Here is a 23,158-nt window from a genome sequence, read left to right as displayed (position 1 = left end):
CCTTTATTGCCTTCTAAGTCTTTAACCTGCGCCCACATGCCGCGCGCTCCTGCTTATTTGGGCGCTGAGCCGTATAAGCGTGCGGTGAGGGGCACGAGCAGCGGCTGCTACTTCAGCGGGCGGTGGGAGCGGCTACATTAGAGGCGGAAGGCTGGACCTGGGGGCTTCTGTCTTTCCGGAAAGCGGCACGGGACGCGCTGTGTGGTCGAAGACACCTTGCATGTTGAACTGAGTGGGGCAGAGCAGTTTTTAAACACTGAAGGGATAATACTCTTCATTCCTGGGAAGACGGCAAAATGACAGCGGTTGAAACGCAAGTGCAGTATCAAAGCTCATATATGATGACCTCGGCTGAGGAGTACATGGTCCAGGAGGAGGACTGGGACAGGGACCTGCTGCTGGACCCTGCCTGGGAGAAGCAACAGCGTAAGGTAGTGTAGGTCTTTTAGAGCATGGAGACACTATGGGCCAGTTTTCCAGTCCCATGTCAAGCCAAAGCATACACTAAATGAAGTTCAGTAATGACTTACCACTGATAATGCAGTTTAATCCAAGACTAAGCTTACTCTAGGGTGGTGAACTGGCCCTGTTAGCCTACTTCCTTCACCTGGATTAAGTCTACAAATCTAACGGATGATTTCCTGAGCATGGATTTTGCTTAGTCTTGGACTAAACTACAGTGCCAATGGTGAATCCCCTTTAAAATTAGTTTAGGTTCAGGCTTAAACTGGTCCTAAATAGTAATGCCTATGATGATTCGCCATTGGAAGGCCTTTTATTGTAGGCTTGGAGTCTTGAACACTGACCTTGTTTCCTTAAGCTGAACATTCATTCATTCAGCCCATGATAATTTTACTGCAACAAAATAAATTTCAACTTGGTGCTGTGCTTCCATGACACAGCATGGATCTGTAGAAGATGTGCTTGATATCAGTAACTGTTAAAGACTGTTCCTATCTGGTTTGGGTAAGTACTTATCACATGGATTCTCTTTGGAGTAAATGAACAGGCCCTGCAGCTCCTTCGGCAAGATGCAGTCTTGTGATTTGGTTCTCGGAACTGATTGGAGGAGGAGACTTGCAGAATCTGCTGTCTCAAATTTAAATACCACTGATGAACAGATTTGCACACCAGGCCTTCCTGCAGCTGCTATGTGTCGTGTAGAAAGCACACCTGCAGTGCGTGGCAGCAGGCCCTAAGTACCCCGAAGTGACTGCAACAGGTGATAGCCTTGTAAAGGGGGGTGGGGGGTGTAAAGGAAGCAGTTAAGCAGTAACCTGGAGAGCGCCTCAAATAGCTTCCTTTACTAAAAATACTGAACCTGCTTTTCCCATCCACATCAGCCTGTTCTCTCAGCCCATTAGTCTCTGACCCTGTGGCTTATTCATCATAATCTGTTAACCATCACTGAATGATTGACAGTACATGGTGCAACATTATTGCATGATGCAATCACAGAAGTTACCCACTTTCACTTTTGAAGCTTTAAATCTTTTATCAGTGCAAATTCTTATCATCAATCATAAACTTGGTTTGGTCTTTTGCACTGTAGAAAATGCTATATAAATCTAAAGTTAGTTACTGGGCTTCCTTAAAAGTTTGAGGTTATTGAACGTATAACATTAAGTTAACAGAATAAGAATCCGTGTCTTGACAACCCAGTAATTTTCCTGTGTAAATCACTCAGAATAGCTTTTATATAGAGCTCATTAGCTCATATATAAATGTATCATTAGTTGTTCTATATTTCTTTGCATGTGACCAACTAGAAACTAAAGATTTTTTGTGGTGTATTGAGTCTGCAGAGCTACAGTCTTATGTAATCTAGTCAAATTAATGTAATATAGTCTAATTTATTTATATATGCATTATATATATTTATATTACACACACACACCACACACACACTATATATATATATATATATATATATATATATATATATATATATATATATATATATATATATATAAAATTACACATATATAAGCAAGCCTTTTGCATCACCAGTCATTTTGTTTACATAGAGATTTGTATTCAGCACTTCAAACTATTGATTTGTATAGGCTTGTCTTGATTCTGTCTGAAAATGCTTTGGGAGCTACGAGTATTGCTAGTATGACATTTTTCCTGCTCTATTTCCTCATGGGCTTGTATTTAATGGCCCAGTAAGCTCTTGTAGCTTACTATGTGACCTCAGTGAACAGCCTGGAGAACCAGCATACTTGTTATTTTTTGCATGGGTCTTGTGCCATTCCTAACTTCACTACTAAGCTGCCTATTTCGTAATTTGAACATGCTTGTCAGACCAAATTGCTTGTAATACTGCAATAACCACATTTTATGAAGGTTATATCATTGAGACTGGACTGCTGGAGAGCAGTCAGTACGTGTTTAAGGTTCTTAGTGAGGGTTGGTATTTCCAGCATGAAGTGATTACTCTCTTAATTGCTTGTGTAATCCTTTTAATCAGGGCAGTTATGTGAATTATTACTGATGCTCTTTGGGAATGTGGTTTGTGTAAAAGACTGAGCATCAACTACATGCAAAATATTGCCCAGCTCACTGATTGATGAAGGCCAGTAGTTGTTCTGATGATCTGGAAGTAATTCATGGCAGTAAACATCCATTGATTTGTTTTAATTGTAGTTAAGTACATTTTTCTGAAAATTGCTTTAGATCAAGATAATGGCTTTGATCTAGACAGTAGCCTCAATCTAGATTAATTTTGCTAATAAAAGTCAGATGTAATTTATAACAAGAGAAGTTTTATTTGACAAGGCCAGGTGAGTTTATTAGGTATGAGTGTGCCCTCTCTCAGCCTCCTGTGGGTGGGTCAGTGTGGCCATGCGTACGATCAAATGGCAGTTGCTATTCCAGAAGAGGTGTCCTTGTAAGGGAGCTGCTATAAACTGTCCGATGTAAGGGTGGGGGGAAGAGGTTAGGGCAGGGATGCACAACTCCACGATGGCTGAAGTCCAGCATAATTTGCTGATTTCCCAGCTCAAAAGTACTTCAACTCATCACTTAATTACCAGTGGTTAAAAGTTAAATCAGGGAAATTACAAAACTATGCTGGAGATGGGCACCCCTGGATTAGGGGGTGGATGGTATAAGTTTGAGGGGCTACAAATATATGGAAGAAAAAATGTGTGTATATGTGTGCATCATCACATTTGAAATTTATCAATGTGTATAATGTATTATATAATTATCTATAGTATACTGTTTATATAAATATCCCAGCAATCCCAATTACATTCCTCAGTCCATAAAACCTCACTCCACATGTCCAGTTTCAGTGTTCTACTGCAGATTTTCTTCTTTGTTGTCTGTTTCCTTTTCTCAGTAATGAGTTCTTAACAGCTACACATCCTTTCAGACTCAGCATTGAGTTGTCTTTTCACAGTGGGAGGATGGACAGAAACAGCTGTGTTAGATCTGAAATAAGAGTGGAGCTGGATTTTCTCCTCTGTCTCAAAGATGAAAGTTTTAAGTACTGTTTATCTGAAGTATACAGTTTTAGTGGTCTGCCAGCTCTTGGATGATTGTTAGGAGCCCCATCTTCTCTGTATCTTTTAATAATAATTTGAGCTCCATTTTTAGACACTCCTGTTTTTCATTTATTTTCCTTTGACTTTCTCCTTCTTTATGCAACTGGATTATCTTATATCTCAGAAGTATCTCCTTTCGACAATTTGGGAGTAAATGAGAGAGACATTTGCTGGCAGCTTAGGTATGTTTGTGTAGTTTCTTGTGTAAATGTTAGTGTCTGTTTGAAGAGCAGCGTAATGTCAATGAGAGCTTTGTTGGGAGGACACAGCCGGCTGGTGTTAAGACTGGGAGGATGGAAGAGTTAAAATGGCAGTAGGTGTACAAAAGACAAATTAAATACTGACATATTTGACATTATATTTAGTACTGAAGGCTTTTTGTGTAATTTTCTGTTTAACATGTTTCCTGATTTTTTTTTCTGAGACTGAAACATGAATAACATGGCTGTTTAGATTGGTGTCAGATAATTACCCTGTCCTATGAAATTTAAATATTTTCATTAACTGTTGAAACTGATATACAGGATAATATATTTTAAAGTAGGAGTTAGCCTACTGCAGTTTATCATTTTCCTAGATGTTATTACCTGGTTATAACCACGAAAGTTGTTTAAAACTATTTCTTGGCAGTGCCTTGTATTGCCATTAAAAATACTTTAGAATAAATACAATTAAACATAAATACAGTAAAATGTAATAATATTTATGAGAAACCTAATCAACAGGTTGTATGCTGAATTTGATGTGATGAGATATGTCACAATATTTGAGCTTTGACTGAAACTTGGTAATGTGCTGTTTTATACTTATATTGAATACATATTAGACATTAGACTCAGGAGTTTAACACATTGTAATTCTAATTACACCAGTGTCTCATTGTTTTTTTTTAAATACATACAGTTGTATGCAAAAGATAAACAAAATCAACAAAACGTGTCATTTGACCTGGGGCTATTCAATAATTGCATGCAATTTTTATTGCTGTCTTTGTAATTGGACATTGAGGCAGTGTTATATGCTTTAGCTGTATCAGCACACTGATTTGAAATGATCCAGGCTCAGCTACGTCTGTAAAATAATGTTTTGATCTTCCTGTTTGTTTTGGGGGGTTTTGAGCTGTTGTGTGGGGGTTGATTAGGGGCCACGTGACTTAGTCAGTCAAAAGCGCTCTATTTTTGGCCCTAAAAAACTCATACTTGATTTATTAGTGTATTTTTAGCCCCTATCTTGCTGCAAGGTGAACTGCCATCCATTGAGTTTTGAGCCATTTGGATGCATCTTAGAATTTAGGAGAGTAGTCACTAACCCTGGTCGTGGAGATCAACCTTCTGGCAAAGTCTAGTTCCAACCACAGTTTGCCACATGTGCTCTAGCTAATGAACCTCCTTGATTGACTGGATCTGATGTATTGTTGTTAGGTAAGGAGGAGGCAGCATGTTAGATAGAGGTTGGAACTAATCTCTGCTGGAAAGTCGATCTTCAGGAGGAGGGCTGCTGACCACCAATTTAAGATGATTCTGTACACTTCAGGATTATATATGAGGCAGATCCACATGCAGCCATACAGGGTCAAGCAACCATGTTTTCTCAGATGAGGTGGTATGCTTTGGATCATAAGCATGTTTTTTTTTTTTTTATCTTGGCACTTTTCACAAACTGTAATTTGGCCTTTCTGTTCTTGTGTCGCCTTCCACCCAATGACTTCTGGGATAGGCTCCAGCTCCCCCTGTGATCCAGATGGATAAGCGGCTTAGAAAATGTATGTGTGTTCTTGTGTATTACCAATGATTTGAAATCCTGGCAGTGTATTATTGTGTTTATGGTAGCCTCCGATTTATGGCACTCTCTAAAGCCAGTGTTTTCCATTCTGGGCAGCTGTAGAAACATGGTGGGGCAACATGGCGGCCTCTTTTGGAAGAGGACCCACTCCCTATGTAAATATGAAGGGCTCATTCTAATCTGACAAAAACATAATGATTCATAGTTATAGGTGATTGTACACTGAATAAAAAAACGTTTTTTTTAGACTATATTCCGTTACTGCTAATAGATCCCACTAAAACCTACACACTGCACCTTTACGAATGTACCTAACAAAGTGCACAGCGGTTAGTTTTGGCACACATAATGTTTTGGGTTTGTCTCTGGTGGATTTATTCTCATTTTTCAGCATGCAGGCTTGCTTGACTGATTATTCTTTGGACCTCAAGAGGGCAAAAGTCACTGCACTTCGATCAAAGATGACAAGAAAAACTTTGTCTTTTTAAATGGTACTTTTACCTGCTACATTTACTGCAGCAGCAGTTAGCTTTAGTGTTAGCATTAACTCATTTGTTTGTTTGAAGCAGCCACTGTTATTTAAGCATGCTGACCTAAAAATTCCCTGTTTCTTTTTGCGAATAAGACATGTTTTCAAATGTTATGTGGTTTCAAATATCACTAAATGCTGTTAAATTTTTGTTTGTGCAAACTGAATGTTTTAGCCTGTTAGCAGTAGGGTTAAACTCTTACAACCCTTAAATGGCCAGGTCTCACTGACTCCCCAACATTTTACTCCACTCTTCTGTAACTTAACAATAGCTCAACCTGTTTGCATTGAAGTCCCTGTAGTTATTGAATAATAAGGCTTAGTAAGTATTAAGCCTGGGATTTTAATGGATTAATATTTATACATGTTTTTTTCCTTCACTGTTGTTAACTGAATATATCCGTATATTGACCTGTATGGGTATGAAGTCAGAATTTGTCAGAATGCACACCACTAACATGGATGAAATTGAAATATCAGTAATAGACATTTCAGGGTATCTCAAACTATTTTAATTCAACTTGACAGAAAGGGAGGTGGCAGTTTTCCAAGTAGAGTTATTTTAGTCCTTTTTTATAGTCAGTAAGATTTGTTGCATATTCAGCGCATACCAGTGTATGTTATATACTATATTATATATGTCAACCTGTCTGCATCGACTAGCACAAACACCCACACTGATTGGTGCACGCACTGTATTTCCTCTTCGAATAGTGGACAGCTGTTCTTTCACTGTGCAAGCTGCGGGTTATCAAGCTCTGACAGTGAGCAGTAGGGTGAGCACTTGGAGCTGCAGCCAACTGACCCATTCCCGCCCCACTGCTGCATGCCTACTGTAAGTGCTAATCTACTCCCAGGCTTGAGTGAGCCCAGGCCAGCGGCAGCCTCACACCCACACCTGCTCCTCTACAGCCAGACACAGTGGCCCTCTCACAGCTGCATCACCTTCTCTTCTCTCAGCCTAGAAGATTTTGCTTAAAAAAGTGGTTCACTGAAAAATCAAATGTACACAAGTGTTCACTTACCCCACATGTACTCTGTCAGTCAGTGCAGGTTTGTTGCCTAAAGTTTTTTAGTTTAACAGTGGAACTACAAGGCTAATGTAATGCCTGTAATAATGATCTAGGCTGACACAGATTTCCAGCACATTGGTTTCATAGCACCAGTGCAAAATCAAAGAAACAAACTTCAGACACCAAACATGTCTTGGCTCATCAATTACTTTTAAGGGAAGGGGTAATTGTGCACATATAAACCATTTTTTAGGTACATGAAACTGAGTGAATGTAGCTAATTGCTGCCCACCTCTCTAGCTGACTAATGCATTGTTGATGGATGAGCTACTAGGGGAGTGTTTCCTGCACCCAGATTAAGCCAAGGCTTAAAAACACTCAAGTTATTTTAAAGGAAATCTCCAGCAGTCTTGGGGTAAAGCTACACCCAGGGTGGAACTACATTCCACACTGACTTGTGCAATGCTATTGAAACAATGCTACTTTGATCTACTAATAAGGAAAATATTTTGTTTTTAACTCATACAAGTGACGTACTATAGAATCAATTAGTTGGATAGTAAAGCGAGTCCAAATAGTGTTTTACATCACTCTGTGTCTGGAAAAGGGACTTATATTTGAGAATAAGGAGTTTTATATTCTTTTACAGTGTTGGCTTATAACAGTTAAAATCTAAGCTCTGTGTGGACAGTATCATGGTGGCTAGGATAAGATGTCAGATCGGATTTGTTAATTTTTTTATTAGCTGGTTAATGAACATAGTCTGAATGGGACATGATATTTGGACTTATATAAACAGCTATCTGCACACATTTCAAAGCAAAAGCTCCAGTTAGAACCATTAATGTTTGTCTCTCCAAGGAGGGTCATTTTGATGCATGGAGTTTCACTAAACACCTCTAGCTACCCATGGAATCTTGAAAATGCCATAAAGCAAGAACTTAGCTGTGTCATTAATATGAATCTATGATCAGGCCTGTCTTGATCAGAAATTTTAACTTATGATTATTTGCCATATAAATAATTGCAATTAATGCTGTGGTTGCCTGATTTTGTTTCTTTGTCTGAGACTATTAAAATAAAAACATAGCCAGACTGGCTGATTAGCTGTCTTGCTTCCTACCTGTCGAAGCAGTTAATGACAGAAACAGCCCAAGATCAAATAAACATTACTCACCTCTGCTCCTAATTATATTATAGCCAGAAGGGAACATTTATTGTTTTTGTCAGACCTGTGACATGTCTCAACAAATGTGTTGTTGTTTAATTTAATTTGGGTCTATTTGCCTCATAAAAATGCATCCAATTCACATTCTGTTTGTTGTGAAAGGTAAAGAATTGGATAAGTGGAAATAATTGTAGTCATCTTAAATAATTGTGGTCAGGTGATTATGTAATACTTGTGATAGATATGCTATGAAATTTGTTTTAATAGATTTAATGCTATTTTCTACTTTTCCACTCTGGAAATTGTTGCCGTATATACACACACACACACACATATATATCATCATATATATATATATATATATATATATATATATATATATATATATATATATATATAATAGTAAGTTAGTAATCACCCTAAAGGCCTGAGGCCTCTGTGATGGGCACAGTGAGTAATACGCAAGTGATAACTAAGAGGTAAATATGCAGCCTTCTAATTGTAGACTTCCTAATCTTTTTTTAAATGGCAAGAAGACAAGTTATTTGTTGCACTTTTAAAGATGGATTAACAGCACTGGGAATAGATAAGGTTCTTAGGTGAAAATGACTGCACAGATTATCAGCACATGATGTTTTTCCCTTTGACAAATGTTACTGTATATCTTGTCATTGGGTTATAATGAAGAAAAATATTGTCTGAGAAACATACAGTATTAGTGTTTTTTTCCATGCAATGAATGACTACTGTTCATTCCTTTTGATTGTAGTCCACATGGTGAGATGTTATTTACATATGTATGTTCTCAGGTGAAACATTAAAATCACAGCCTTTTTTTAGACAACAGCTTTAGTTTGCCGATGCCTTCTTTAAAAGACCCAACTCTCCTGAACTGGACGCATTTTGTCTTGCTTCAGTGCTGCCAACATGCATTCCAGGAATGCTGTGCTCTCAGCTGTCTTCTGGTGTCTCTTTGGCTCCCAGATATAGCCTCCTTCTCCAACCCTTTCACTCTCCTCCAGCTACCCCCTCCCTCAGGGTAGGGGCTAAATTTGGTCATGTGTGGCAGGAGGGGGTGATTTGAGGGGTGGACACCTGCTGCAGAAGGGTCTCCTCTTCCAGTCTTACATCAAATTACGTTGGGCCTGGGCATTCTTTAGTCACCTCTCTTCTAGATCTTCTTCCATGGCTCCACATAGGTGTTCAGCCTGGGCTGTGATCTGCAGACCTTTGGACTTCAGGTCTTCCTCCATGTGTCCAAGTCCTTTGCGCCCATTTACTGCTGAATAACATAAACCCTAAGGGCCCTTTTGGGGTTCTCACTACTGTTCTTCACTCTCTGAACTACATAGTACATATTAGTATAACTTACTGAAAAAGTCATAGTAGTGACTGAATAAAAAGTCTTTAGTAATTGATTTATAATCTTAGGATTGAGAATGTTCATAAAGCTTCTCAGATTAGGAATGCTGATGTAGGTCATCGTAAATAAGAGAAAAATCTGATCCGAGCTCGGAACTCCTGTGAGAAGCTTTAGGGACGTGGGCCCTCGTCCTGGAACACTGTGAACCCTGAGAGCTCTGGATTCAGTCTCAAGATAGAGCGCAGAGATGCTGACATAGTACTGGATGTCTTTGAATACAGGCCCTTTAAATTCACTGCCTTTGTGTCCTTGAGTAAGACCTCCATTTACTCTGGGATTCTGCTTTCCAACTTTAATATGCAAAAACAACTAAAACAAAACCATGCATTGGCTTTTAGCATGCATGGAGAACATCTTCAGCAGCAGTTGCCACTCATTTGTGTGGACTTTCCTTAAAATGTTTTTGTTCTTTATTTTATAAACATATCATTGTGTTTATAACAAAACTTCTCCAACATGGCAACTTTATTAGGGATTATATTAATCATAATTTGGACCTGTTAGTCCATTCGTCATGAAATGTTCACAAAATGTAAGCAGCAACTGAAGTTTTAAAATGGTGAATGATACTAAAATCCGGATAAAGGATTTATGAGGTTTTGATCTTATTACAGGATGTTTTAACTTAAAAGGAAATTCCAGCAATTTTGCAATATTTCTGCTTTATTCAGTAGTTAATATGTAAACAAAGGGCCTCGTTCACCAATATCTTCCTAAGTTTTTTCTTAAATTTATTCTTGAGAAATGTCCCAAGACAAAGTCTACGTCAGATTCATGACATGTTTTTAAAGCATGAAACTGTTCACACCTTTGTGCTCTTGCATGTGTGTAGATTCTGTTCTTACCTAAGAACAAATCCCAAATAAGAAAACACTGGTGAATGTCAGAATCTTTGTAAAAATTGCACAAGTGGGTTTTAAGAGGAAACTCAGTGTCCTTCACTGAGGTCTGACGCAAAATGCTCTGTTGTAGAGAAACCTACCGGCTCAGGTTTTTTTCACAGTTTTTGTGATAGTTTTTAGTGAAGTTGATATGCATGTGTATAAAGATATATATATATATATATATATATATATACATATATATATAAATATATAAAATGTATTTATATATATATATATATATATATATATATATATATATATATATATATATATCTAGACCAAAACATTTTTAAAACTTATATAAAACAATGTCTCAGACATCAGAGTATTTGTACCGGTTTCATGTAATAACTTTCTATGAGGTGGTTGAAAAATCAGTGGAGTTCTCTTATAATGAACATTTGATTACTAGTGAAGTTCTGAAATACAGATCCATTGTGTTCATTATCTCCATGATCCCATTCTCAGACCTTCACCGCCTGGTGTAACTCTCATCTGCGTAAGGCTGGGACGCAGATTGAGAACATTGAGGAGGACTTCAGGAATGGACTCAAACTCATGCTGCTGCTGGAGGTGATCTCAGGTAGGAGCCAGCTTTGGGGGCACTTTTACTCTGAGATGCTTGATAAATGTGGGCCACTGTACCAAGATTATTGGACTGTTTTTATTAGTCCGTTCATCATGAAATGTTAACACCACGCAGAGAGTGACTGGAGCTTTCAAATTATACAAAAAAAGTGAAAAAGTGACAAAATGGAGATGCACAGGTTTTTTGCGCAACATCAGTTATATGCAGGTTGTGTTGTAGACTATACCACTGTGTCTATGACTAACTGAAAACATTATTCAGCTTTTATATGGCAGCGTCTCAGTGTATAAGGTTCTTATTCACTTCACAGTATTCCCTGGAAGCACATCTAGCTTTAAAGTGAAGAAGAACCTTACATTCTAAGACATTGCCATTGCCATTCCCACAAATGAATGAATGGGCAAAATAAAATGACAACTATCACTTAATCATTACCGTATGCAAATAATATCTAACAGCAAAATAACACAAAGTAATGAACTCATTCAAAACAGCTGTTCTAAATTAGTTCTAAATAGAAGCACACAATTACATTAACAGTCACATGAATTGCATTCTTGTAGGCTGCAGAAACAGTGAAGCGTTTAGACAGTCAGATGGCCAGAGATGTGGGAAATGTTCTTAATAAAGGCGAATACATAACAATAAAACAGACTAAAGGCAAGTACAACATATGGCAGTCATTTTCAGTAGTGTACAGGTCTGCAGGTGGGGGCGGGACAAATTATTTAGGCTGCTGGCGGGAGTGGGACAAACCGTACCAGAGTAGGCAGGAGCGGGATGAAATCTTGCGGAAGAGGGGCCGGACTGAAAAATCAGTCCCACACAGACCTCTGCTTTATAGGTTTGTTTTTGCCTGTTGTTGGCTTTCTTGTGACAAGTCTCTCTGTTTCGAAAAGAGAGAAGAAGACTGATATGTGCGGGTAGGGAAAATCCATGTCAGCCTCATGAATGCTAAGGATATTGCTTACGTTCACACTACCCAAGATAAAGACTGCCCAGTATACATCAAGATATGAGAATGGTGACAAAATACATCAACCATTTATTGAATTGGGAAGTTTTCACAGCAGTTATTTTGAACATGTGTGTTGTGTGCCCACAAGATCAAGAGTAACTTACTTATGGATTTAGATTCCCTGGGACTTCAAAATAAAAAAAGATCACTGTTACCTTCCTTAATTTCCTTAATTATCATCAACCTTTCTTACAAAAGCTTTCTTTCTCCTCTTCTCTTTTTGTTTACAGGCGAGAGGCTTCCCAAGCCAGACAAAGGTAAGATGCGCTTCCACAAGATCGCCAATGTGAACAAGGCCCTGGACTTCATCTGCAGCAAGGGAGTCAAGCTGGTATCCATTGGTGCTGAGGGTGAGCTTCTTGCTTCTTGTTGTTTTACCTGTAAACTATTGAAATTATTTGTCCATATATGCTGACTCTACTCTAGAGTTCATCCACTTTTCTCCTTTCACTCTTCTACATGACTCTTTCAAATGGTGCCTATCTGCTCTTGTTCTATTCATCTCTCTTTCATGTCTTCATGCAGAAATTGTGGATGGTAACGTGAAGATGACTCTTGGAATGATCTGGACCATCATCCTGCGTTTTGCTATCCAGGACATCTCTGTAGAAGGTGAAGGAACTTTAAATCTGAAGCTCAACTGACTCATCAAAACCACCTAATGCAGTTTCTGGACATAATGATCTTCATGAATTAATAACTAATGATGGTCATTTGTCTTCTTCTATCAGAGACTTCTGCTAAGGAGGGCTTGCTGCTGTGGTGTCAGAGAAAGACTGCCCCCTATAGGAATGTGAATGTACAGAACTTCCACATCAGGTGAGCTGTCCTCCCCCTGAAGACCATCTTCTGCCGTAGTTTATGTTCATGTGAGCTTTTATTGTGCTCTTTTGTTCATGTTGATTGTTATTCAATTTACATCATTGTCCATCCCATCTGCTTTGCTCCACCTGCTCTATGCTGAGAGGCTTCACACATTGTTATAGTCTCTTGATCACCTTCCCTGCCTTTTTTCCATCCATCCTCTTACCTTCTTCCCTTCTCTCTCATCGTCTTCATGTGTGTCTCAGTTGGAAGGATGGCCTGGCTCTGTGTGCCCTCATTCACAGACACAGACCTGACCTCATTGACTACTCCAAACTGCGCAAGGTGCTCTCCTCTCGCTCTAGCTCTCATTTTCTCACTGTTCCTGCTTTGTTTCTTTATTGGCTTATATGAGGACCCATTAGTCTGTTTCTGCACTAACCTTCTCACCTCTCCACCTCCTGAACACTCAGCTACCTCAAAACACATGCATTCAATGTACTTGATTCAAATGTGTACACAATTTCTGCATAAATTCATGGTTGTGTCAGCAGTTTTTTATGTTATTTTTAATAATGTAGGCTTAAACACACACTACAAAAAATGATAGCAAGTGAAAACATCTCAAATGTAGTCAATATATCCAGTATTTCTCATTATGGGATTACTGTAAGAATATTGTAAGATTATTTAACTTCTATCTTGACATTTTTTACTTTTAAGTGATTTTATCTTATGAAAGTGTTTTATTTCATTGGCAGATCATTTTAGTTGTTTTAAGCATCATTTCTTGAAATAAGTTAAATCAAGTAAAGAAATGTCTAGAAATAAGTCAAATAATCTTGTAATATTTTACAGCAATCTGAGAAATACTGGATATATTAATTACATATAAGATAGTCTCACTTGCTATGATATCGGTATTTGCAGTGCAGAAGAACAGTAATATTTTTTTTTCTTTATCACCCCAGTAAAATAACTGGGTCTGACCTGGCCACCCCATTGTAAAAGATCTGGCTGAGCCCCTGATACTAATCCATTTGATACGGTTTCTAACTACATGCATATGAAATGAATTTTGTGTGGCTTTTGTTAATTTTTTGGATTTTGTGGTTTTTCTTCTCCCTCCCTCTCCCGCATCCCATTTCATTATTTCTTCATGCACCTGTATGTTTCTAATTCATCTGGTGCTGTGTGTCTTTGCAGGATGACCCTGTTGGCAACCTTAACACTGCTTTTGAAGTGGCTGAGAAATTCCTAGACATCCCCAGGATGCTTGATGCAGAAGGTATACCTTTTATTCTTTCCTATACTCATATAAGTAACCTGCATTTGGGACTGATTTTAGGTAGATGCAGTATGTCATTATGACACATTATATCTTGTTGTTCATTCTCAGACATTGTGAACACACCAAAACCAGATGAGAAAGCTATCATGACCTATGTGTCCTGCTTTTACCATGCCTTCGCTGGTGCGGAGCAGGTATGGACAGTGCTATCAATTGTTCACCACGAAAAGAGAGATCCTTTCTCTACTGAATACAGCTGTATGACTGTTCATATGCTCTTCTACAGGCTGAGACAGCAGCTAACAGGATCTGCAAAGTGCTGGCTGTAAACCAAGAGAATGAGAAACTGATGCAGGAGTATGAGAAACTGGCTAGTGAGGTACTTTCAGTCAAGTCGTGCTTTATTTTTCTCTTAGAGTGTCTACAGTCTCAAAAATAAGAACCTTTTTTAAATGTAATTTTTCAGTTTATGCAAACGTTCTGTACCAATTAAGGTTGTTCATTGAACCATATATTCAGGAACATTATATAAAGAATATGGAAGCATAATATTTTGTTCTAACTAAAGATACAAAATCTTGTCATCATTTGTAACCATTCGCAGCTGCTGGAGTGGATCAGGAGGACCATCCCCTGGCTGGAGAACCGTGTGCCAGAGCAGACTATGCCAGCCATGCAGCAGAAGCTGGAGGACTTCAGGGATTACCGCCGTGTGCACAAGCCACCCAAGGTCCAGGAGAAGTGCCAGCTGGAGATCAACTTCAACACCCTGCAGACCAAACTGAGGCTCAGCAACAGGCCTGCCTTTATGCCCTCTGAGGGCAAGATGGTCTCGGTATGTGTTGCATTATCATTTGACACTCATGTAAGGTCTCTTTTCATTATTTCCTGACCATATGTATCCAAATTAACAACACCATATGCCAGGCCTGGTTCTGTGGGGCACAAAAGCATGCATTACACCCTTGATTAGTATGAAGACCAATTCATCTACACCCCTTTTGCATAAGACACCTGGTAGTTTGTTTGAAGTAATCTCCACAAATTAGCAATTAAAGCATTAAATTTAATTTTTTGGTCATATAACATGAAACAAATGTACAATCCAGCTAATCAAGGTTTTCAGCATCATTCAGATTACATCTCCATCAGTTAATAGAGGGTTGCAGTGATGTTCTGCAAAGTGGCAGCTTAACAAAAGTAGTTGGCTGCTCCCAATGTTGAGGGTCCTGCTGTATTATCTCACTATTCTCCCTCCTGCTACAGGACATTGCCAATGCCTGGAAGGGTCTAGAGCAGGTGGAGAAAGGCTATGAAGAGTGGCTGCTGACAGAGATCCGTCGTCTGGAGAGACTGGACCATCTGGCTGAGAAGTTCAAGCAGAAGTGTAGCCTGCATGAGACATGGACTGCAGGTATCAAGCAGAGGCCACAAGATGTGGCTTTAGATGCAGCATGAACACAAAACACAGACACAGCACAGGATAATAGTTCCAGAGGGATTTTATCAAGATCAGTAACTCTTGGTGATTGAGTAAGGTTGAGAAAGAAAAGAGAAGATCAGGTGTGCTATATAGAGAAAAAGTATGGTCTGCTAACTGTACACTCCTGAAGGGGCATTTTAGAAGGACATAATTCTACCCTGCACAGCTTGCACTGTACCATCTCATATATATATATATACTGCGATGGACTGGCGACCTGTCCAGGGTGTATCCTGCCTTCCGCCCAATGACAGCTGGGATAGGCTCCAGCACCCCACCGCGACCCAGAAGGATAAGCGGTTTAGATGATGTATGTATGTATGTATATATATATATATATATATATATATGAGATGGTACAGTGCACCATCTCATATATATATATATATATATATATATATATATATATATTTAAGTGTGACAGTTCAACAGAAACCAGACGCTTGCGGATGGGAAGTTGATGACAGTTTAGTAACCAACAGCAAACAGAACAAAAAGCGCAGAGCAAAGTCGTCGTCGTGAAACAGGCAAAAAGTCAAAAAACACAGATCAATCAGAAAAGGCAAAAGTACCAGAGGGATGAAGCAAAATACAAAAACGGGAGAAACAAAGCAGTGGTGAAAAACACGGAAGTCAGACAGTCAGAATATAAACGCTCAGGAAGTCTCAGGGAAACAATACCTCGCAACGAACCTAACTAAAGCCCGGGCGTATGTACTAGTAGTTCCCTGTCTCATGAAAATACACACAGGTGAAAGCAGTTAATATTCCGGTGATTGTGAGCGCTGATAGGAGCGTTCGCGAGAGTCACTGGTCACGTGAGCCCCCACTGCACTATGGGCAATGGAGTCTCTGTCGGAATCCGAGTCCGCGTTCGATGGCCGAGTCACATGATCTCCCATGGGATTCAGGGAGATGAAGTCCGTTTCATGAGAGCATGCCGTAAGCGTGACATTAAGACATTACAGCTAATTTCAAACCTGGACTTAAAAGTTGGAGAAAAATCCATACATAACCAGCTGTCGGACATTCCTCAAATGTTTGTAAACTGAGCAGAATATGACATCGCCTGCACTTCTGATATCTCCACACAGTTTCTGGGCAAACACGGGCATGCTCGGCCTGGTTGATTGACTTTTGTATGCTCCAGCACAGCATGCCTGGGCTGGAGAGGGCCTGGTCTCTGTTACTCTCCAAGGTGCTTCACTCATTTAACTGTGGGTTGGGCAGGAGTAAGACAACCAGTGTGGCTGTTTTTGTGGTTTTGGCAGCGATCCATGCCAGCCTGTCATCAAATCTCAAAGCTTTCTTTTGCTATTGCACTCTATAGTAAACAATGAATGCCAATTTATATGCTTTTTTGTCCACTATTTTTGTTGTTTGCAACACTGTACAGCATCCTCTTTCAACCTCACAACATCCTCCTTTCCTGTGGTTGATTGTGTTAAATGCAGGTAAAGAGGAACTGCTTTCTCTGAAGGATTACGAGTCAGCCTCTCTGATGGAGATCCGTGCTCTGATGAGGAAGCACGAGGCCTTTGAAAGTGACCTGGCCGCCCACCAGGACAGAGTGGAGCAGATTGCTGCCATTGCGCAGGAGCTTAAGTAAGAGAGGAGCCGGTGCTCCGCCACCTCAGATTCCTTTTAGGGGATACATCTATTATCTATTATCATATAAATGTATTACATAGACTATGATCTAGTAGACCGACACAATAAAGCAGAAGTAGCAGAAATAAGTAGCAGAAGTAGCAGATAAGTAGCAGAAATGCTGGTGACAATGATGTCAACTTTGTTTCCTAGTGAGCTAGATTATCATGATGCTGCCACCATTAATGCCCGCTGCCAGGGTATTTGTGACCAGTGGGACAATCTAGGCACCCTGACCCAGAAGAGGAGAGACTCACTGGAGGTACACATCTGTGCAGAACTGCTGCATTGAGCTAGTGTAGTGTTAATATTATCACTATATCTGAGGCCTCTGCAAATTGTATAAAGTCTGCATTTTGTAAAACCACAATCAGTTTTCTAACTGTGATTTAATTATTGTGCCCTGCTGCTGCAGCGTGTGGAGAAGCTTTGGGAAACTATTGATCAGTTGTTCCTGGAGTTTGCCAAGAGGGCAGCACCCTTCAACAACTGGATGGATGGAGCCATGGAGGACTTGCAGGACATGTTCATTGTACACAGCATTGAGGAGATTCAGGTGCGGATTAAATGAGGAACATGGAAGCATTCAAGCAGTGTACTGTCTCTCATCTATTTCTTCTCAGAGAATTAGTGAAGACTATCTAAAGACAGACTTCCCTCTTCCCTTTTACTATAATGTATAGTTTTTCTTTTCATCTTCATCGTCATTGCTCTCATTCATTTCCAGCCTACATTATTAAAAATAAAGGTGCCAAAAGTGTTCTTTAGAGCAATGTAATAGAAAAAACAGTTTAGGTTCTCTTGCAATGGATAGTCCTTTAAAGAACCACTTTTTTAATTAGTGTGTGTATAAAGTATTGTTTTAACTTCTTCCTGCAGGCCAATTGTAAATTTAAATTAATATCATCAAATAAAATATTTTCCCCACAGTTCTGTTATGATGTTAACTAGGCTACTGCTGGCTCTATGTGTGTGAAATGGGACTCTTTGTTAAGCTGCTAGTGAGCAATAAGGGGTGAAAGGAGAGGGTTGAGAACCCCCTGATGTGAAAACAATTCACACATTCTCCACAAAGACAGCTGTGCTGAGATAAATGGACAACACTTCTTCATATTAAAATATTGAGTATAGTTGCCACAATAAAAAATAGAATTGAAACAATAAATTCACTTTCATAAATGTTGGCTTGCTTGCTTAGAGAAATGAAACATCCAGTGTGCTTCTGGTTTTGTTGATCATATGCATTTTAATCAAACCATATTCTGTTATTTTATTGAAGAAGAAATGCATAGATCTCCAAAACAGGTGGGAATTGCATATTATAGCTACTTTGAAAAAGGGTTAAAGTTGACAGAACCTCCACACAGTGTAAAAGTTCTATACCAATTAAAGTTTTTTTTTCATAGAAATGTACATCCAAGCCAAAACTTTAAAGGAAGTTTTTAAGAGTGCCTTTGTCCCTTTCACTCTCTCAGAGTTTGATCACAGCCCATGACCAGTTCAAGGCCACACTGCCTGAGGCTGATAAGGAACGAATGGCCACCTTGGGCATCCAAAATGAGATCCTGAAGATCGCTCAGACTTACGGGATCAAACTGACGGGCGAGAACCCATACACTAACATCACCCCACAGGACATTAGCAACAAGTGGGAGGCTGTGAGTCTGACTGTTTCTGCTCTTTGCAATAATGAGAGCACTGTTAGCCACTGCTAAAGCTATATATTCTGTGATATCCATTTCACACAACTTTCACTTCTATAGAACCGTTGCCATGTTATTACTTAGCCTGCCACTGTCCGAGACTGTTCTTCTCTGTCCTCTTTTCCCACAAAACAGGTCAAACAGCTGGTCCCAATGCGTGATCAAATGCTACAGGAGGAGGTGGCCAGGCAGCAGTCCAATGAGAGGCTGAGACGCCAGTTTGCTGCCCAGGCCAACATCATTGGACCCTGGATTCAGACCAAGATGGAGGTACTAAAGAACAGGCTTACACCAATAATGCAGTGCTGTTTTTTCCTATCTAAGACCGTCCCTAAATCACACCCATCCTAAATCCGTATCCAGGAGATCAGCCATGTGTCCATTGACATTGCCGGCTCACTGGAGGAACAGATGAGCAATCTGAAACAGTATGAACAGAACATCATCAACTACAAATCCAACATTGACAAGCTGGAAGGAGACCACCAACTCAGTCAGGAGGGTCTTATCTTTGATAACAAGCACACTAACTACACCATGGAGGTACATTTATCTTTATGCAGTTAGTTCAACCAGTTATGCACCTTCTGCTTTATCTCAGTCTGCCACGGTCATATTTTTGCGACTGACATGCATCCGCATTCATCCATTTCTGTTGTGTAGCATGTCCGTGTGGGCTGGGAGCAGCTGCTCACCACCATTGCACGCACCATCAACGAGGTGGAGAACCAGATCCTGACCCGCGATGCCAAGGGCATCAGCCAGGAACAGCTCAATGAGTTCAGAGCCTCCTTCAACCACTTCGACAGGGTGAGAACATGGAATCTGATTGTTTCATTATTCAGTATTTGGCTATATTCTGCAGTTTAGAACTGTAGATTCAGATACTTGGCCAGGTTTTATGTTTAGCTAGTGTGAGTAACGCACTGATTTCTTGGATTTGCAGAAGAGGAATGGCATGATGGACCCAGATGATTTCCGTGCTTGTCTCATCTCTATGGGCTACGATTTGGTGAGTGTGAGGTCACATACCAAACAAGCAGTTTACGTATGCCGCAATTACAGAATAAAAAGTTTACTTTACATGCAATTTTAGCAGAAATCTATAGATGTGTGTGTCATCACCTCTTTCATTGTTTCATACAATGTGATGCATTTTAACCCGTCTCAGTCAGGACAGAATCTATAATGCTAAACAGTGATTTGTACTGCATTATAAGCCAGTCCTTTCTTCTACTGCTACAGGGTGAAGTTGAATTTGCACGTATTATGACCCTGGTGGACCCCAACAACACAGGAGTTGTCACCTTCCAGGCCTTCATTGACTTCATGACCAGAGAGACAGCTGAGACAGACACTGCTGAACAGGTCATGGCATCCTTCAAGATCTTGGCATCTGATAAGGTGAGATTTCTGTATCTTTGCATACATTCTAGAAGGAAACACAGACATATCAGAGAAATGGAATTGTGACTCAAATGACATATCAGAGAAATGGAATTGTGACACAAACTACAGTATCAACTACATATTTCAGCTAGAACTAAGGGCAGACTGATGTGGTTTTGCCAGTAGTTTTAGTTGTCATGTATATCACAACTAATATATATATATATATATATATATAGTCTTTCAGTCTGTATTGATAAAGGTGACCATCTAGTGTGGGGGTGTCCAATCCTGGTCACTGTGGTCATTGACATCTACCACCCTGCACAGTTTAGCTCCAGCCCTAATCAAACACACCTGATCCAGGTAATGAAGGCCTTCAGTGGCATCTAAGTATTAGAGCCAGGTGTGTTGGATCTGAACTCTCCAGGGTGGTGGATCTCCACGACCAGGATTGGTCACCCCTGATCTAGTGACTGTAAGTAATAACTGTAAAGAATACCATACGAGGATGCAACTGTTAAATGCTCTGAAATTAGAGATTCTCCTAATGTTCAGTTTAGTATAAAATGATCTATAAAGATCAGTACTTGAAAGACCAGCCAACACCCCTAAATTGGTGTAACCTGGGTAGCACATTAGAATATGCCAAGAAAAAAGGAAGTAAGCCTTGTTTGTTTGTGAAATGTGCCTGACTGTGTCTGCCTGTCTTGACTGTTTTTCAGCTATACATCACAGTGGAGGAGCTGAGACGGGAGCTGCCTCCAGAGCAGGCCGAGTACTGCATCAGCCGCATGACCCGATATGTCGGAACTGATGCTCCAACAGATGCTCTGGACTACATTTCCTTCTCCAGCGCCCTGTATGGAGAGAGTGACTTGTAGAACAGCAACACCCCCTCCCGACACTATGCACACACACATCCCTGTACCCTGTAGTGGCACCTTTGTCCTTACTAGTCACCTCCTCTCTTATGTTTCCTACCAAGGAAGCCCAAAAAGTCTAACTCCAGGAATACTGTGAGGTGTATTGGATGGCTTTGCTGCAGTGCCCTGAGAAGCACTATTAGGCTTATGTCCCCTGAGTTAACATCAACATTACATGCAATGGCAGAACTGCTAAGGGACATCCATGGTGTTATGGGCAAATAAAGGTCAAAGTCGCAAAGTTTCATGCAGATTGGCATTGTCAGTCAAAGCCTCCTCTTCCCCATCTTGTCACCATTTTGGAGAAAAATTAATAAAATATTTAAGGAAATTATCCAGTGTCACATTCTATTTTATTTTGCTGTCTTGCAAGACATTTGCAGTGCATTTAGTCTGTAGATTTTGCCAAGTGATGCCACATTTTGTTGCCTTAACAACATCAGTGATTAAAATCTAAAAATGGGCTATGTTAAATATATCCACATCACTTCTCACACTGTTCCAGACTGTGGGGGCACATTGCAATTCCAAAAGGAAATGGAAATGTCGGATCTTCATAGTTTTAAAGTTTTAAGTTTTAAGTTTTGTGGACTGGAGTAGTTATAAGGTAAGGCCATTAAGATTCTCCAACATGTTAATGTGGCAAATGCCTTGAAGAGATCAAGTTCCCTTAATATTTGCTCAGAATAAGTGGTAGACTAAACCCTGGACAAAAGCACATCAAAATATGGATTCTTTCGGCTTATCTGTAGGGATACTTAGTGGCCACCAAATTAACTCACATTCAGAGCCTCTTTTTTGCTACATAGGCTTAGTTTTAACCCTCCTATTATCATTGGGGTCAATTTGATCAAACATCTCTAAATAACTTTTTTTGCTTCATGTTGAATGGCTTTCCCTAATGTAATGGGGACGACTGGCTAGACATAAAATCAACATGACACGTTTTCAATGTCCTGTACACATTTTGTATGCATAAGTGTTCTTTGGGGTCAATTTGACATAAATTTCAACATTTTACGCACATTGTTTTGGATGATACTGAGGTCACTATAAAATGCAATTTTATAATCTTCAAAAAATCTCCCCCATGTGGTTTTCAGTGGAGGGGAAAACCCACCAGGGGGAATTCCCTCCAGAACTTTGGTATTTCCCAGAGGTTTAATTGTAGGGAGATGTTAACTTTGTACCTTTGAGGACAACAGGGCGGCAAATCTTAATTAATAAATGTTTTAATTATGCTGTGATGGGATAGACCTTCTATCTTGTTCTTTAATAACCAGTCTACAAACCAACGAAATGCAGTTTCACTGTAGAACTACAGAGCAGCAACAGAACTGAACTGCTAGTCTTCAAATTCTAAGCGTATCTGTTTCGTATTTACATTTTTAGAGCAGTCATATTAGCAGAGTCTGACCTCACTATTATAAATATTTTCCCAAATGTTGATACTGAAAACATAAGCAAAAATGCTTGCATTTTCTGCTTCTCACAATTCAAGTTATACCAATTACAAGCTTAGACACATCAGTCCATGAAATAAAGTCTAGTTTTGGTGTTTTATTGCAAGTTTTCTTTTTTGTCTATTTGCTTTTCTCAGTAATGGCTTCTTGTCAGCTACACATCCTTTTAGACTCATAATGTTGAGTTGTCTTCTCGAAAAACACCTGTGGTTTCAGATTTTTTTCAGATCTGAAGTAAGAGTGGAGCTCTCTCAAAGATGAAAGCTTTTAGTACTATTTATCTGAAGGGGACAGTGGTCTTCCAGCTCTTGAATGGTTAAGAGTCCCATCTTTTAATCATTTTTTGAACTCAAATTTCCAGTTTTTTTCTGTATGCGAGTGGATTGTCTTATCTAACCTCCATTCTAGATGGACATAAAAATGTGCAGGACATCTTAGGTGTGTTTGTGTAGTTGCTTATGTGAATGTTAGTGTCTGTTTGAAGGGCAA

The 23,158-nt window shown here is 39.6% G+C and overlaps 1 protein-coding gene across 1 annotated transcript; it reads left to right on the top strand.

Moving 5' to 3' along the window:
• Window positions 1-71: 71 nt before the first annotated feature.
• Window positions 72-21,532, top strand: actn3a (actinin alpha 3a). Its single transcript, XM_036587782.1, has 21 exons — window positions 72-431; window positions 10,822-10,936; window positions 12,191-12,310; window positions 12,486-12,572; window positions 12,692-12,779; window positions 13,031-13,109; window positions 13,971-14,052; window positions 14,164-14,249; window positions 14,342-14,434; window positions 14,660-14,890; window positions 15,322-15,469; window positions 16,993-17,143; window positions 17,342-17,450; window positions 17,604-17,744; window positions 18,664-18,846; window positions 19,027-19,161; window positions 19,255-19,434; window positions 19,555-19,701; window positions 19,838-19,903; window positions 20,137-20,295; window positions 21,006-21,532. Exons 1-21 carry the CDS (start codon window positions 297-299, stop codon window positions 21,162-21,164), a joined length of 2,694 nt encoding a protein of 897 aa, XP_036443675.1. The 5' UTR covers window positions 72-296; the 3' UTR covers window positions 21,165-21,532.
• Window positions 21,533-23,158: the final 1,626 nt, after the last annotated feature.

The sequence above is a fragment of the Colossoma macropomum genome, unplaced genomic scaffold, assembly GCF_904425465.1.
Source record: "Colossoma macropomum unplaced genomic scaffold, Colossoma_macropomum, whole genome shotgun sequence".
NCBI classification, from domain to species: Eukaryota; Metazoa; Chordata; class Actinopteri; order Characiformes; family Serrasalmidae; genus Colossoma; species Colossoma macropomum.
Note: the sequence above shows the minus strand (reverse complement) of the source record. Positions and strands in the feature narration are given on the sequence as shown.